The following is an 18,807-nucleotide window of genomic DNA, read 5'->3' on the forward strand; positions in this document are numbered from 1 at the left end:
TTTACATGTTCCTCAGCGCCAGGGAAACTACCGGTAGTTGACAATGAGGGCCATTTGCCAACTGCTGCTGACACCAGGCCCATTGGTAACATGGTTGAACATCATGTGACTTTAGACACTGCTCAGGTCATGACACAAAATGTATAATTGAGGACACAGTAATTCATGCGTTTGTTGATACTGGTGCTGATGTTTCTCTTATAAGTGAAGATTTCAGAATGTCTACTCCCGCTTTACGTCAAAGACCTTTGGTGAAACAGTTCATACCTCTGACATCTATTTCTAGTGACACTTTAGATTCAGTGGGTACTTTGTCAGCTAATGTCACTTTGGGAAAACGTACAGTGTCACATTAATTTCAAGTGATCAGAAATTGCTCAAAAGCAGTTGTACTTGGTTGGGACTTTTTGTCTATGCACAAAACTGTGGTTAACATGCGGAACTCTTTCCAGCTAGGTGAGGAATCCATACCTTTTGTGAGTGGAAACCAAAATACCTGTAAACTGGTGGATGTCAGAGTGTCAATCACTACAATTGTTGCTGCTCTGTCAAAGGCTGCAATCTCTGCTAAACTTGTCACACCATGTAGGTTTACAGCCAAATGGCTACACTGGTGTGTTTGAGCCTCACTATCGTGAAGACTCAAAGGTAGGATTGCATGGACTGTGACGAAAGCAGATAAGGGTTCAATTTTTCTGATAGTAGTCAATCCTTCTGTAGATGACATTTCCCTGCACTGTGGAACTCCAATTGGTACTTTTCATTCAATTTCTGGGAGTGATCAGGATGGTTTTGTGATAATTGACAAAAGTGTGAACAATGTAAACGTTCAGAATGTTACTGGTTCCAGTCAAGTGTCAATGTCTAAGTCACCTATACTACCAGATCTAACACCGAGTTATCTGTGACACAGCAAAAGTGTCTGACAGATTTACTAACCTCTTTCTCTAAAGTTTTCAGTCAGCATGCTCAGGACTATGGTAGAACCAGCCTGGTTACCCACAAAATCAGGACCATAGATGACACTCCCATTTCCCAGCGAGCATACAGGACTTCTCCTGCTCTCAAGGCAGAAATTCACTGTCAGGAAGAAATGCTCAAAGCACAAGATATAGTAGAGCAGGGGTTTTCAACCTGTGGGGCGCGAGCATCAGTTAATTCAGAGACGTTCCCTTGAGAATTTATGAATATGAGTTAACAAATCTTTAGCCATCCACTAGGGGGCAATCTGACTCCCACTGCTAGTCGACAGTTAGAGCAGAGTTGGCTCGAGTATCAGTCACGATCAGTGTTGCCAAGTCCACGGTTTTCCCGCGGAATTGGTCTACTTTAACACTTGTCGCGATTTGTAGTTTTGGGCTAGTTTAGAGTAGCAATTAGGCGGGTTTTGTTGTGAAAACCTGGCAACCCTGCTCACGCTTATTGACAGTGTAAGATGATTTACGATTAGCCGTGTCGGAAATCCAACCACTGATTGGCATGTTGTTATCTCAGAAACAGGCTCAGCCATCACATTGAATCAGGTAAACTGGTTATATATTTATGTTTCAGTATAATTACGCACGCTATACCAGGGGCGGTTCTAAACCCTTTTTAGGTGGGTTTCAGTCCCCCTATCTGTCACCTTAGCCCCCCAAAACTATCTTAACGATCAGGCCAGTGCTGCTTCCTCGAGAAAGTTTTTCATTCTCACGTGTTTTAAGTCTTGTCAGTTTAAACATTAAAGTAATTTTAAGCCATTTAAGCCCAAGACATCTCAATGCGGTACTCACGCACTGTGATAGAGCGTGAGTTTCTATGCGCACCGCTCACACACTTGAAGTGCACAAACAGATAGCCTTCTCAGACAGCAGGTGAATAACAATGGCTGTCTTGACAAGTATCCTTGTAAGCACAGTCGGTTGTTTTAAGTGAGGAAGAAAGACAATATCTACAGATTTTACGTTGACTATCGTAAATTGAATTCGGTAACAATTACTGATGCACACCCATTACCTCGGGTGGATGATAGTCTTGATGCTTTATCAGGGTCTCAGTATTTTTCTACCATGGACATGTCTTCAGGTTATTGGCAAGTAGAACTAGATCCGGATGACAGGAAAAAGACGTCCTTTACCACTGGTGATGGGCTGTATCACTTTAAGTTGATGCCTATGGGCCTTAAGAATAGTCCACCCACATTCCAAAGACTTATGGAATTAGTCCTTAAGTTTGCACTGGACGAAGTGTGTCATTTATTTAGACGACATCATTTGTATGGGGAAAGATTTTGAGGATCACATGAAAAACCTCACAGACATTTTAACCAGGTTTAGGGAAGCAGGTCTCAAGCTTAACCCTACAAAATGTCAGTTCTGAAAGGTATCGGTAAAGTACATGGCTCATGCTGTCTCGAAGTATGTGTTGGCTCTTGACCCAGCTCATTGTCAAAATGTACAAGAGTGGCCAACTTCTAAATCTGCTACTGAGGTGCGAGCATTTTTGGGCTTGTGTAGTTACTATAGGTGATTAGTTCGAGACTATGCCTTTAAAGCTCAACCTTTACACAGACTAACTCACAAAGACATTCGTTTTGAATGGACCGATGAGTGTTCAGCAGCCTTTCAGCAACTGAAAGAAGCTTTGACATCTCCTCCTGTCATTGCATTTCCTACCTTTGACCAGCCATTCACATTAAGTACAGATGCATCTAATACAGCTATTGGTGCCGTTCTATCTCAAATTAAAAATGACAAAGAGCGGGTTGTTGCGTACGCTAGTCACGTACTTACTTCTACTGAACGAAAATGGTTCACCTATGACAAAGAACTGTGGGCAATAGTTTGGTCAGTCAGGCATTTTCGTCACTACTTGAGCAACTGCCCTTTTACAATTGTCACAGATCACAAACCTCTGGTTGGGCTAAGGAAGTTGAACTTTGACGTTGATCCCACAAGACGTAGAGGTCGGTGGGATATGGAACTCGATCTGTGTGATTGGGTGATCGTTCGATCATGTTCGATCACAGTACATACCTGAACATGGTGTTCCAGAGGAATTGCTTTCTGATCAGGGATGGCAGTATGAGTCAGAGATTTTGCAGGACATTTGCAAGAGACTAAAAATCAAAAAGAAGAGAACTACGCCTTACCACCCTCGTGGTAATGGAATGGTAGAACAGTTCAATAGGACTTCAAAGGATCAGCTAGCCAAAGTTCTCTTTCATAGTGATGGCGAATGGGACCAGTATTTATCTGCAGTCATACTGTCATTTATTGCTACACCTCATTCTAGCACTGGTTACTCCCCATTTTTTGTAGCTCATGGTCGTGAACCTTTTACCGGCACATGAACAGCTTGATTTTCCAGGTGTTGCTATGGACACCCCACAAACTTACGGTTCAACTCTAGTCAATCGTATGGAACTGTGTTCCAAGAAGTACGTAACACTGGTGATGATCAGAGACTCAAGCGTGAGTACTACTTTAATAGATATGAGAAATTCAGACCTTTCAAAGTTGGTGATCTGGTGTGGATGAATGATCCAACCACACAAAAAAAGAAACTTGATCCTAAATGGACGGGACCATATCGAGTGGTTACAGTGGACATGAATGGTGAAATTTATACAATACTAAACTTGAGAAATGTACATGGAGAACCCAAGGTTGCTCACTATGAACGTTTGAAGCCTTACAGATCCAGGTGGAAGGTACCAGCACTAACTTCCACATCTGCTGGTCAGGATGTAGACACAAGCGTTTCGGAGTTGAGACCACCATACACAGCTTTGTCAGGGTCTCTTCCTTTGACATCAGGAGGGTCATTTGTTGGAAAGAATAGGGCTCCTGTACTTCCCTCTGTTCCTCATGTACGTAGACCTTCAGGTCGCATGTCACGGGTTTCACATTCTGTGCAGCAGCCACCACAATTGGTTGAACAGGCCTCATCAGTAGTTGGGGAGCACGTGTCTGAGGGTGTTGTCACTCGTTCGGGACGTGTTATTAAAAAGCCTAGAAAGTTTTCATGTTGAGGATGTGTATTGATTGCACGTTTGTCATTGTAAGGCCAAAGGCATATTTACATGGTGTATTTGTTTACGTTCATCACCAAATCTGTGATTTGTTTTTGTTATGTGTTAGTAATGACACCACAACACACGAGGTGATGACTAGGTGTTTATTTTGTACAGTGGTTATAAACTGTTTGATATTGCCTGTTGGTATGTTATTTCATGTGTCCTCTAGACTTTGGGACATTAAAAAAAAGTGAGATTTATTTGTTCTCTGTGTATCTGAAATGAGGACATTTATTTTTCTAAGGGGGGAAAATGTGAGATTTTTTTTTGTATGGTTAATTTGTCTTTATGTAAAGTGAGTTAATTTTGTAATTGTTATTAGAATTTGACGCGCTGACGTATGCGTAGGTTTTGGATGCGCGGGTCAAGCATGTGCAGTGGGATGTGTGTGATAAGCTGCAACACATGGTGTTCATAACCGCATGAGCGCTGACCAATAAAAGTCAGAAACGTTTCATATCTTTGTGTATTGCCTGCATTATTCTCGTGGACCCATTTACAAGAGACTGGAGAATCCTTTGATGGTTTACAGCCCCTCTTACACTAACCAGCCATGAAAACCCTGACCCCGGCCCTTGGTCTTAAAGAAATAGTACAGACAAGTATAAATACGACTTCTACACTCTGTGATACAAATATGACACTCCTCCCCACTTCTATGAAACCAACCTGTAACAAACCAACACCATTGTTTTTGTGTGTGTGTGAAGACATTGAATGAATGTTGACCAATTCATTGGTTAAAGATAGCAAGTGCTAGCACATGATATGATTACAAAACAGTGTAGTATAATAGTGCAACTGAACATGTGCCTTATGTTGTGTTGAAACAAAAAAAAATGTATGCAAATGTGCTTCTACTCCAGTAAATTATCAGTATGAGTTTTTCTTCTATTGAGGTTTACATAAATTTCAAATCATACAAATAAAGGCTACTATATAACATCTCATACATTATGCAGACTGCAAAACTGATCTCTTCCTGAAAAAAAAAAAGTATAATAATGCTAAGCCATTTGCAAACTGCACTCCTTGTAGGTTTACCCCACCTGCTGGAACAGTGCGGAAGCTTAGACATCTTCCGCATGTATCCTGTTATTATTTTGATGCATATTCTATTATTTTGACTATTTAAAAGTAGAAGAAATCCATATGTACCGCACCCATTAGTACAATGGTCTAAATCTAAACCAGACACATGTGACTAACAAAACTAAGGTGTCAAAGTGTTTGCCAAAGACTAAAAAAAGACTGTCAACATTTAAAATGGTGACTCAGCTAATATTAGCTCAGCGAAACCATTGAATATTTGAAATATTTGAATATTAAAGATCTGATCTTCACCATTTATACATTCTGGTGCTGTATGTGAAGTGGCAAGTGACTGAACTGATCTTCTATATTTAAGAATAGCCCTGCCAAGACACAGGCAAAGCACAAGGCAGAGACATTTGCACAACCAAGGTCAAACATTTGATAATGCATTATCTTGTTTGTTCTTTTCAAGCTCACATTTTATACTGTGGGAAAGCAGGTGTCATAGTATCCGAACTGTCAACAAAAATCTTACAGAGGACAAAGAATAAGATTTGGCCAATATAAAGAATTTTGATAAGAGGCAACAATAAAATGATCAAGAATATATAATCATTACAGCCAATACAGAGCCACTATACAGCCACAAAATAATATAGTTAAAATCTAAAAAAACTTGTTTTATTGATTGATTGGCAGGTAAGGAGCCCTCATTCTGCTTTCAGGGTGCAGAAGGAAAATTTAACAGTTACACTACGAATGTGATGTGGAAAAATATGTCTCTGGCTGCCTCCGTATGTGATTTATCACAAAATTTTTTGGATGACATGTACACTTGTATTAGCACTGAGTACATGTAAATTTTTTTAAGGGATAGTTCACCCCAACCCGGAAAACTCTGTAATTATTGCTCATGCACATGTTGTTCTAAACCTGTATGATTTTGTTTTCTTCAGTGGCCCACAAAATAATGCATTTGTATTTTTTATTTATTTATTTATTTATTATGTTTCACAGTAATAAGTAAGTCATACAAACAAATTAAATAATGGATCATGGAACAACATGACAGTGAGTAAATGATGACAGAATTTTCATTTTCGAGTCAACTATCCCTTTAAGACCAGGTGTCAACTGAGTCATATGGTGTCTTCAGACCTAATTCAGTTCAGGGGTCACCTTTGACTTACAAGGCAAAGTGCAATAGCATCACATTCACATAATAAATATTATGGGCTTCTGAATTTAAGATAAGTTAAACACGTCAAGCAGGCCGGAGGAATAAAAGCATGATCAGCTTTTGTGTAAATCTACTTTCTGACCAAAAATAAATTTTAAAAATCCTTCTGTTATACTGTGTCAATTCCCTTCAAGGACAAGGGAATGGGGAAAGAAACTGACTCGAAGGATTGTAATCTCAAAAGCTGTTTTGTCCTGTCCACACTGTGATAGCATGAACCCAAACAATGATTGCCATTTGTTGGAGTGTAACAAAAAAACAGTCACAGACTTTTTCTACCAGACAGATCTGCAAGACAGCGTTTGATTCCAGCTCTCTCATGAAACAGCGAATCAAAAAGTGTTTAGTGATTTCTTTAAGAACTTGCTGTATATATCTTTGAAAACCTTCTATACAAATCACTTTTTTTTTGAGCCTGCAATTTTCAGTGTCTGATTTTAACCTTAGTTTTGAGGATGTTTAGCCTGACCAGCTCTTTGCCTTCATTCGCTTGTGCCCTGATGTTGTGGGCTTTGTTGTCACCTCCAATGGTCCAGGCCTGCCAAGGAGACGAATTACCGCGTGACATGGTGCTTGGCTGGCTGAAAAGTCGGATCCTTGACAGTTTGGGGATGGATGAGCCTCCTCTGCCAGTGCTTCAGCTGCCAACACAGCAAGCGGTGAACAAAGTTGTGCATTATGTAGCTTCGCGAATGACTAGGGAGACAAGAGTGGAAAGAAGACACCATCAGGAGTCCTCACAGGTCATTCTGTTCCCAAGCTCAGGTGAGCTTGTTTCATGTCCAGTAGCTATATGAAAAACAATAATGTCTAACATCATGATATTTGGTAAGATTCTCGGCTCCTTGTTTGATTATGTATTAATTTAGTCATAATATTTTTGTGGAATTCATACATACAATAGCTTTAATACACATATTCTAATACACATATTCTAAAAGCATGCTTTCAATTTCTGCCTTAACTCTGTGATTTGGTTTGGGTGGAGGGATGGTAGTAGTTTGGCATAATTATTGATTATTGTTATTTCTTTCAGCTTTGCTACTTATAAATATTTGAAAAACGTTTGTAAGTAAAATCGAAGTCATGTGTGAAGCAACACAGAAAAGGCGGAAAAACAGCTACCCTGCTTATTAATATGGGTGGTGCAAACAACATTAAGGAACATGTAGAAAAAAAATCTGTCTGTTAAAATGTTGGATAATTTGACATTTTTGTGACAGGTCAAGGTTAGATTGTAAAATGTCATATGGTGTGACTTTCCAAAAACCTAATGATATTTATGAATTAATACATGTGTATACTTAAGTTTTAAATGTGGGAGGGAAACATGGTATTACTTTTGATAGTGATAGTGACGCCACATGGCATTTTTCATTATTGTATAGAGTCATTATTGTTGAAAATTGTATAAAAGTTTTTCAAAACCATATGACACCAACATGAATTGAAAAATTACACTTCTAAGAATTTGCCATATCTTAAACTAAATGTTTTAAAATATTTTATTTATTTATCATGGACACTTATCATTGACCCACCTAAGGCTGAAATCACTAAATCATTTTTTTAAAACAAAGAGGCTATTTTGACACATAAACATAGTTTCAATTGCTGTACATTCTGACCTTTTTTTTTTATTAACTTTCAGAGTCTACATGCAAGGACATGCCTGATAACTCCTCTGAGGCTGCATCTGGTTACTTTACTTACTACTTTCAGCCCTCCCTGGACAGCCAGGACTCCATCATCACTTCTGCCCACTTCTGGTTCTATGCTGGAGAGGCCATTGCTTCTAGCAACATTTCAGCGCCCCTTTTCATTCTCACCTCTTACCATGAGCTGCTCCAAGCATCTGTAAGTCCAGTCAAACGCTGCACTGATGGCTGGACCACCTATAAGTTAGACCTCCATCTCCACATTGCCATGGCTATAGGCCCTTTCATGCTGCAGGTCCGTTGCCCATCCTGTAGTTGCTATGATTCAGAAGATAAAACACCCTTTTTGCACCTCCACACCCGTTCAAGTGGCCCCGACCGCTCACGCAGAGCGCCCAAAATTCCTTGGTCACCGGCTGCTATCGAAAAGCTCAGGAGACCTGCTTCTGACGACACAGATTGCAAAAGGGAACAGATAGAAATCTCCTTCGAGGACCTTGGCTGGGATAACTGGATTGTACATCCTAAAGCCTTCACCTTCTACTACTGCCATGGCAACTGCTCCAGCGCTGAGCGCACTACTACCCTTCTTGGCATCAACCAGTGCTGCGCTCCTGTTCCAGAGAGCATGAAGTCTCTCCGTTTCACCACCACCTCAGATGGGGGATACTCATTCAAGTACGAGACCCTGCCTAACATCATACCAGAAGAGTGCAACTGCATCTAACACTCTGCCGTGGCTTAGTTTAAGATTATCTGTAAAGTGCGCGTATGGTTTTTTTCAAACACAAATCAGCTATTTTAAATGAATGATCAAAGCAAATAATGTGTGCATTAAAATTGTGTGAAAGAAGATATTTTCTCTGATTGTAAATTTAACTTTATCAAATGCTTAACTTCAGTAACATTACAATTTTGTTAATACACACCAGTTTTCTGTAAAACCTTGCTCAGTAATGTTTATCAAACATATACAACATCAAATGAGAACTTTTTGCAGTTTATTTCTTTATGTAAATAAGACAATTTGTACTAAATTAAACAGCCATTTACAGAGAAAAGCATCTTAACCTTGTACACTAAGCTCTTAAAAAATAATTTTAAAATACTTAAATTGCACATTACCCAGATATCTGACAATAAAGAACAAATGTTTGAAAAATAGACGTATCATGAATATATAATATTTATCCACTTTTACTCTAATAACAATTGTTCACCCGGGTAGCTAAATGAGATACTGCAGAAAAAAAAAGTATATATAATCTTCCCTACATCAAAACACTATTTAACCCTCTGGGCCTCTTCGTTTAGGGGTCACACTTGGCTCTTTCGTGGTCAAAAGCCTTGAAATGTAACTTTTTTGTTCAGAAACATCAGTGCAATACATTTTTGTTTAATAATATGTTTTATTATTTTTTACATTATTATTTAGAATTTTGAGGGGATTTTATGATACTATGCAATATTTATACAATTTTAATTAGCTATGTTTTCCATTAGAATTAATATATTTTTATTTATTTAATTATTTTTCAATAAATGCAATATTTCATGTTAAAACAGAGTGAAAACATTTTTGAAGTGAGAATTCACACACACACACACACACACACATAAATGAACTGGTAAGAATGCAACAGAGCTAATTTTTTTAGAATATGTGACTTGTGACACATAGGGAACTATACAGGAGTTTACATGACATTACACAAGTTTTTTTTTTTTTATGCCACCAGATGACACACACACACACACAAAAAAAACTTTTGTAATGTCATGTAAACTCCTGTATAGTTCCCTATATACAGTACATATATACAGAGGCCTTTGGATTTCCATTATTTTTTTAGACATAATTTCTTAATTTCAGTAGGTTTTACTTTTAGATATATATTTAGACATTCTAAAAGACTACTTTTTGTCAAGGTTTAGATATTTTTGGTTAGATAAATATCAGGTTTTGCATTATGATTTCAATCAATCATTGAATATTCTCAAAATTTGCTGTTGCAGTCTTACCAGTTGATTTCGGTGTGTGTGTGTGTGTGTGAGAGAGAGAGAGAGAGAGAGAGAATCTTTTGTATTTTTTTTTCAAATATTCTAAAAAATTTGCTCTGTTGCAGTCTTACCAGTTCATTTCTCTGTGTGTGTGTGTGTGTGTGTGTGTGTACGTGGGTGTCTATTTTGCACTCTTGATATTTTAGAGAGTTACCCCTTGATTGCTGTGCACTTTTGTTCTACACAGTAGCTGATTTGTAGTTTGTACCACCAAAATATTCTCTGAGTTTTTGTATTTTTTTCGTATTTCCCATTCATTTCCTATGTCAGTCATTTTTGACCGCGAAGGAGCCAAGTGTGACTTTTTTTTTTTGACCCTTTAACATATCCGAATCATGTCCATGATTTTTTTGTGTGTTCACATAGCTAACGTGACAAAAGTCACCAAGTGTCATCTCATTACGATGAAGCCACGATTTAAAAAATTTCGGAAATATAAATTTATTCAGTCAAAAATAACCGAAGAGGCCCAGAGGGTTAAACACTTTTTGTTTTTAATCTAGGGCAGGGGTAGGCAAGTTCAGTCCTAGAGAGCCGCAGTCCTGCAGAGTTCAGCTCCAACCCTAATCAAACACACCTGAACAAGCTAATCAATGTCTTCAGGATTACTAAGGCTATAGGCAGGTGAGTTTTGTTTTCAGGGTTGGAGATGAACTCTGCAGGACTGCGGCTCTCTAGGACCGAACTTGCCTACCCCTGCCCTAGGGCATCATTCAAATGTGTTACTGATTAATAATGAATCTCAAAATAATGTTCAGAAGAATACATTAAAGCATAATGTGTTAAATGCTGTTGATTATTTTACAAACTAAATTATTAGCCCCAAAAAGCATGTTAGGTTTGCAGGGGCATAGTGAAACGGAATATCTGTACTATGATTTAAACACAGGACTTTTGGCTTACCAGGTCAGATTTTTAGCAGTTGTACTATCACACCCTTTACAAGACTGTACCATTCTTATTAGAGTCAAATGCTGAGGGTAAGAAACAAAGGACACATTTATTTTTTAAAGAGGCACCAAACAATGTTGTAGGCCACTGATACAACCATGAATTTGGATTTTTATGTCTAATATCAACATGGCAGCAACTGTAAGACGGGATCCATTAAATACAGGTATTAACAGGTATTTCTAGGCCACTGGCACAACTGGAGTCATTTAAATACATTTATTCATTTAGCAAATGAGGTTATAAAAAAATCATTTGTCAAACAATAACGGTCTTCATCTCATATGAGTCTACATTTCAAACATATTTGTCAAAGTACTATTCCTTTGCTAAGATGTAAAACGTTGTTTTAAATATTACTTGGGTCACCAATAATGTACACATGACCAAAGACACAAATAGTGTGCATCTATATAACGTCATTGCAAAATCTGAATTCCAGTTTCCCATAAATCCCATGTAAACCACAGATATGTAACATACGAAGTAATGCAAGAGCATGTTGCATAGATTATTTTTTAACAGTAATACAAAGCATGACACCTTTTAATAAAAAATTCAAGAATTTTCCAGGTTTTTATATATATTTTTTAAAATCTGGTCAGATGCACATGTATTGCAATAGTTTTATTCAAAATGTCTAAATACAAAATCCTCTAAATGCACATCAACAAGACAAACAGACAACATTTATTGTGCCCTTGCTACTGTTCGAAAAATGTCTTCCCTCAACCTACAATATTTTCATACAAGACAATGTTCCAAAAATATTAGACCACACAGGACTGTACTCCAATCAAAAAGCAACATAACAAAACACAAACACTTCTGTTTTTCAGACAAAGACACATACATCTTTCATTTCATTGTAATAATCTGAACAGGATGATCTGTGAATTTTGGCTAAAGGCTTCAATTAATACTGATTTGCTAAAACTGATAATAATGAACAATATTTATAAATATCTTCACCAACACAGGGAATGTGTCTTTGTTCTCATGCTGTTGTTACAATACACTATGAACAAATATAATTGCTTGGTAAAGAAAGGAACAGTAATGTGGATTATAAGAGCTGGTGTTTCTCTAGTCTTTAAATTTGGCAGCTATGGTTTTAATACTGTAAGTAATACTTCTTCTGATATGCATTTAGAGGAGCACACAAAATCATGTCAATAACTGCTCTCCATTATTTGTATCTCAGCCTTGAGTTGGTGTATTCAATGCAAGATGAACAGGAAATCTTGTCAAAAACTGCCCACCAAAATGTACATCTCAGCCTGGAGTTGGAAAGCTGTTAGTCTCTTCAAGCATGACCCTCTTTAAAAACAGAAAAGGAAAATATATATTATTAAATATCAAATATCATCAAATATCAAAAAGTGCACAAAAATCACATTAAAACATGACAATTTACTGTACGACGAGATGCACTTCAGATCTGACTGGAATTAATGATTTATATCTTATGAACAGAGTTTGAATATAACTTATTCACCAGCCAATTTGGCTACTGAATTTTTAAACTTCTATCAATAACAAAAATATCAGAAATAAACCTGTTTATCAAAGCATAGATTTAAATATATTCATTATAAAATTATATATTTATTATTAATATTACTATTTATTATACTGAATCCTACCAGCCTTAACCTTTTCTGTGACTTCTCTTATAAAACAATTTATTTAGTTGTAACGTTTATTTAGTTGAAAGTTTAATTGCAAACATGCTGAAAACTAGCAAAACTTTGTAAGGTTATCAGCTATTTCCTCACAAAAGTCATTCTCACTCCCAAGGCATCCGATAATGATGAAATCATGCCACAATATATCATGTATGCAAGCATATGATTTCATGATGATAAAATTCCTATGAACTTTGCATCAGTATATTTACGGCAAATGTTTCTTACTGAAAGCTATGAGTTTACCGGCAGTATTGCAATAAAGATGCCAGAGGGTGCTTTTTGTGTCTGCATAAGGACACACAAAATTATTGGATATGCAGCATTTATTAGATGCCTAGTGAGTAAAAGAACATGCTGAAAAAGTGGTCTCTAATCTCTTCCCGAGTGTACCCTAGTGCATTGTTTTGCTAAGTCCGGATGCTCTGATAATGGTGATATGCAAAGTGATAGGCTAAATGTGTGGACACAATAGCGATATTTCAGCAAATATTATCACGGGAAAAAAATATCCACTGTCAATTTCAAATGAAGCAGCTTGTGGATTTCACCCACAAAAATTTGCAGAGCAATGGTAAATGTGACCACACTTTTCCTTAATGAGTTAATAGCGTTACCCGCGATGGTTGATTTCCACCCGCGTTTGGTGGGTGTTCATTTCAAATCGTACTTATACAAACGTGATGTGAAAGAAGTGTAGCCCAAAACAAACCTTTTTCCTTGGAGCTGACATAGTCCTCCTGAGCTAGGTTGAGTCGGTTTTGCTCAACAGCAATGCTGTTAGAGTCTGGACCACTGCTGCGTGAAGCCCCAACATCCTCATGGTGGTAGGCCTGGTCCAGATGTCGCATTTTCAGGGGTCTCTGTAGACCAGTGTTAGCATCACCCAATGACTCCCGTCCCGAGTCTCCCAAGAACTCAGCCTTAAGCTTGCCAGTGGAGTCCTTTTTCAGGACAGCCTGATATCCCGGGGGTGCACTGGCAAGGCGGTGACAGATAGTGGATGACTTGTGTATGGGAAGCCTCCGAGCTGATCGACTACGAAGAGTGTCCCTCACACCACCGATTCCCAGATGAAGGATTTCCAGCACAGTCAGCGCCAGGCAGAGTATACTGACAACATACATGATGACCAGGAAGATGGTCTTTTCAGTGGGACGCGAGACAAAGCAGTCCACAGTGTGTGGGCATGGGCTTCGGGTGCAAATGTAGGATGGCACAACTTCAAAACCATACAAAACATACTGGCCAAAAAGGAAGGCTATCTCAAAGGCAACGCGAGAGATCAACTGTAGCACATACACCTTCATGAGACCATCTCTCTTGATGCGACGACGACCGTCATGCTTCGCAGACTTAGCATCGGATGCAGGGGCAGACTTGGCTGCAGCTACCGCTTTACTATCCTTTTCAGAGGGCTTAATCTCCTCCAAGATCATGGGAACTTCATCATCCATTTCGTAAGCCTCGTCATAGTCACGGCTCACACCTCGATGAACCATAGACAGCAGTTTGCGCTTGCGTGGTCGGTATTCGTCATCAGCCATTCGAGCGATTTTGTGCATGGCAAAGCCCAGGTACATAATAGACGGCGTGGTGATCATAATGATTTGAAAAACCCAGAATCGGACGTGTGATAGAGGTGCAAATGCATCATAGCACACATTTTCACAACCGGGTTGTGCAGTATTGCATACAAACTTGCTCTGTTCATCTTGATAGATTGTCTCACCGCCTACCACTGTCAGAACAATTCGAAAGATAATGAGGAGTGTGAGCCAGATCTTTCCCACAAATGTGGAATGGTTGGAGATCTCATCAAGCAAGCGTGTCAAGAAGCTCCAACTCATGTTGCCACCAACACAAGAGACCTGATCTGCAGAAGAAGAAAAAAAAACAGATAATGTGATTGTAGAGGCATTGAATTTGGAACACACAACTTTACAATTAAAAGGGTTCAAGTAGGGGTGTGCGATATATATCGTCTGTGATAATATCGTAATTGTTATACGCTGATTGGCCAGCTATCCAGTGTGTTGTGATTGGCTGAAAACCTCAAGCGTGTGACGGAAATGTTACGCCCCTTACCATATGATGCCGTGTACCGGCGCGACGAGACAAAACCCATTACAAATGAGGCATTTGTTGCATCCAGGGGACATAATTACAGATTTTAATGACTTATACTGTCTTTTTACGCGTTGCGTTGGATCGCGCCGCGCAAACATTAAACCATGTCTGCATTTGTGATCGGAGAAACAACAAACAACAAGCGCTACTCTACACTGCTCAAAACTCACATTTGAATCATCAGTGGCAAATTCTTTAAATATGAAAATGTACTTACAGGCTGTGAGTCAGAAGCACCAGACTGCCCTTGCAAAGTTGGTATTGCCCCGCTTTATAGAAACAACCTTTGAGCACAACCGGCATTGTAGGCTACTCTCCCAGGTTCAGGAAACAGTCCATGCCTGCTTTCGTTGTGTGAACATTTGGCCGGTGTTATGCAAATCTTCCCACACAGTGACGTAGACGTGGGGGCGTTTAAACAAGGCGTTTTAGGAGGGCGTGGACGAGTCTTAACTTTTAAATAGAATATCTCTTTGGGTTTGAGACTTTAGTCTTTGCAACTTTAGGGATCTTATCTATGCACAAACAGCTTGTAACACTCCAAAGAGAACGGAAAACTTGAAATTGCATCATATGACTCCTTTAATGCTGTAACACCTTATATTATTATTTGACATTGTAAGTGCTTCATTCTGTTCTGATGATGAACATTGGAGCTCCAGCAGGTGTCAGTGTTCAATACACACAGACACACACTTGATACACACACAAACCTCCGTTACAGAGCTATAGCTTCTGTTTATCAGCATACAGTGGCGAACTTCTTAATGGAAATCATGTTCAGCCTAAGGGTTAATGACATACAGTATAAGTGCCCAATACGACAGAGAAGTAAAAACATCTGATACAAAACTTCTACTCTTGACAAAGCAAAAACAAAAAAACTCTAGTTTAAAACATGTCAAGTTAGAAAAGCACCTGTATTCATAAAAGCTTTTAAATCATTTTCAAGAAAAGATTTAAAAGTTCAATTCAAAGGTTTTAAAGTTTCATGTGGCGTAACCAGAGCAAAATGACATTTTACAACCTAAACTAACCTTGCCATTTTCAACTTATCTGATGCTTTTAAGACTTGAGCTTCATACAAAGTGGGGTTTGTACAGTAGCTCTCTGTTATAAAGATATATATATATATATTCTTCCTGCATGTTGGACAACATGGATTTTATTATTAACAGTTTTTCAAAAATTTATATTTTTTACTTAAGGTAATTTACTTAATTAAGGCTACTTGTCATTCTTTTAATGAAGTGCATCACCCTATTTATTTATTTATTTGAGGACAGCATACAAGTAAAAAAAAATCCATAGTGAGTGGTACCCATTCAATCTACTTTTTACCTTTTCCATGAATGTTGGTGTTACAGCAGATATACATTCTTATAAATGTAGGATTTGTGCACATGAGAGCACTTTTGTAAAAATCTATAGTGTAGTGCACATAATTTATGTGCCAACAAAGGAATAAACCAAATGACTTCTGACCCTTAAGTTTCTCAATGGATTTGAATGATATGCAGCTTAATGTACAAAAAAAAATTTAGTTTCACTGCATTAAAAGTGAACCACAGGTTAAGATTATTTATATGTAACTGTAAATAAAAACATATAATAACTGAATTATTTTTTTTGTTTGTTTTTACATTTTGTTTTATATTATTTATTATCATTAGGCCAATAACTCAAACATGAGAAAATTAATCATATTTGCTATGTCCTTTAATGGAAATGTACTGAGTAGCTGCATGCCAACATCAGCAACCTCACCTGTGAGCTGGAGCTTCAAATATAAGGACAAGTCACAGCAGGTCACTACCTGACATGAACCAAGACTGAGGTTCTGTGGTCAGAAAGCTAGAAGGAGGAGTTGTGAAAAGCATGGGTGTACTCAGACAATTCACATTCCATTGCCACTGTTGAAACAGTAAAGCTACTAAGTGTTGATTGTATAGTGATGTGTTACAATACAGTGATTACAGCATTTTATTTAATATCAAATAACAGATCGATGGTGACGAGTTCTCTCTAGGCTTGTGGTACAGATAGGCCACAGAAGACAACTGCTTGTAGAAACACAACAGTGCATACTTTGCCACAGTACTCTCTGAATTGACTGTCCCTCATCATCCCACAAAATAAATAAGACATGACACACAATGCAAATAACACCCATACACCATAACATACCTAAAGTTCAAGCTGAGCAGAATGATCGTTGATGGGTGTCTGACTATTCAAACTTCTAAAAGGAGAGTGATGTGTTTTTCAACAAGACTTTTAGGGTACAAACAGACATGCCAGAGTTAAAAAAGTATAAATTATTGTGGCCTATAATAATAATCTTTTTTTAATCTTTTTTTTTTTTTTTTTTACCCAGCTCTACTATACGTTTTTAAATTACCTCGACAGGTTTTTTAGTTACATTTGACAATCGATTTATTAATCGGTATAATAAAGTTTCTTTGGCATACTGAGCTGATTAAACTTTATTTTTAAAAGAAAGAAATAATCTTTTAAGTTTTATACGCGACAACTTTGCATCAACGACAACGAAAAGAAAATACTCAAAAAGTCACATGTTGCTCCGGTAAATGAGCAGCACCAGTACACCTTAAACAGGTAAGAAACAACAAAAACATTCACATACCTTCGTCTAACAGGTGATTAGTGCTCCTGTGCTCAGCTGTTGACAATACTTATATGTTTGACCAAAACTCAGATTTAATTTACTTCCAACCCCTTTTTTCACGTTAACCCATACACTGTTTGGAAGCCACACCACGTGAGCATCCATCCTAAACAGCGTTTTCACCTCCTCTACACCCACACGCAAGGCCTTTAAACTTGAAACCTGAGCTCAGTCGTCTTCCGACCAAAAAATAAAAATAAAAAAATAAAATCATTCAGTATCCACCGTAAATATTGACTATAAAATATATGAGTTATCAGGAATGGTCAATATGTAATATTTAAGAATATGATGATAATATACTGTATATATTAAAAAAAAGAAAGAAAAAACATGAAGTGACTTGGACACGTCTCAAAAGTCGAACTCTCGCTATAAAAATCAACAGATGTAAATAAGTAAATATTTCCCCTATAAAATCAAAGTTAATTTATTAAATATAATAAAATATATCAACTAAATATAAATTTTAATAGGTGGCATATCTGCAGATGTCTGTCTCAGTACTGTTTGTCTTAAAGAGTTTTTTTTCAGTCTATAACCTATAAAACTTCGTATTGATGAACATAATTTTTCTAGTTACAAAATACACTTTTAATTCTACTTCCTTTAATTCAAATTGTAATTATGTATCTTGTTTGCTTCCTCACTTCAAATTAAATTAAAATTCAGGAATTTAATTGAAAGTTAACAGGCATTCTCAGTTCCTTGTCACACATATCAGCATCCAAGAAAAGCAATCTCCAAATGTAACAGGGCCAAGCTGCAACTTATGTAAGCTATAATGTTAAAGATTTTTCCTCTTTCATTTCACTTAAATATTTCAGATGAGGCATTCCTTTTCCCTCACAAACACAAAATATTGCTTAACATTCAGATGTGAACTATAGGTTTGACAAGTCTCTGCAAGGTTTACGGGATGTTGCAGCAGCTGTCCAGTTGTATGTGTGTGTTTTAATATACATTTATTTATTTAGCATATATCTGACACAGCCCATAATAATGTTGAAGAAAAAATACAGATGACTAATTTGATTGTATTCAATATAACTTAAGTTAATAATGTGGATTTGTCTAATGCGAAGTCTTTTTTGTCATAAAACATGGCAACACGCTGTGTAAACAGATTTCATACTTCACAGTCACCAAGCATTGGAAAATATCACAAAACTAATTGCTGCAAAACTGCTAGACCATACAGAAAGAGAAAGTGAGAATGTGAGAGAGAGGGAAAAAAAACCTTAGATCCGCGTAAACGCATCAATAATAATAGTATTGGAACAGCTGTGCAAAAAAAA

At 37.5% G+C, this 18,807-nt stretch overlaps 2 protein-coding genes across 2 annotated transcripts; one reads left to right on the top strand and one right to left on the bottom strand.

Annotated features, from left to right (window-relative positions):
• Positions 1–6,745: 6,745 nt before the first annotated feature.
• Positions 6,746–8,780, top strand: LOC107731770 (inhibin alpha chain-like). Its single transcript, XM_016542944.1, has 2 exons — positions 6,746–7,097; positions 7,984–8,780. Exons 1-2 carry the CDS (start codon positions 6,788–6,790, stop codon positions 8,715–8,717), a joined length of 1,044 nt encoding a protein of 347 aa, XP_016398430.1. The 5' UTR covers positions 6,746–6,787; the 3' UTR covers positions 8,718–8,780.
• Positions 8,781–11,013: 2,233 nt separating this feature from the next.
• LOC107731776 (gap junction gamma-1 protein-like) lies at positions 11,014–17,626 on the bottom strand. The gene is made up of 3 exons (XM_016542951.1): positions 17,468–17,626; positions 13,403–14,566; positions 11,014–12,322 (listed from the first exon to the last, which is right to left on the bottom strand). Exons 2-3 carry the CDS (start codon positions 14,538–14,540, stop codon positions 12,309–12,311), a joined length of 1,152 nt encoding a protein of 383 aa, XP_016398437.1. The 5' UTR covers positions 14,541–14,566; positions 17,468–17,626; the 3' UTR covers positions 11,014–12,308.
• Positions 17,627–18,807: the final 1,181 nt, after the last annotated feature.

This window comes from Sinocyclocheilus rhinocerous, unplaced genomic scaffold, assembly GCF_001515625.1.
Source record: "Sinocyclocheilus rhinocerous isolate Xijiao unplaced genomic scaffold, SAMN03320098_v1.1 scaffold459, whole genome shotgun sequence".
NCBI lineage: Eukaryota > Metazoa > Chordata > Actinopteri > Cypriniformes > Cyprinidae > Sinocyclocheilus > Sinocyclocheilus rhinocerous.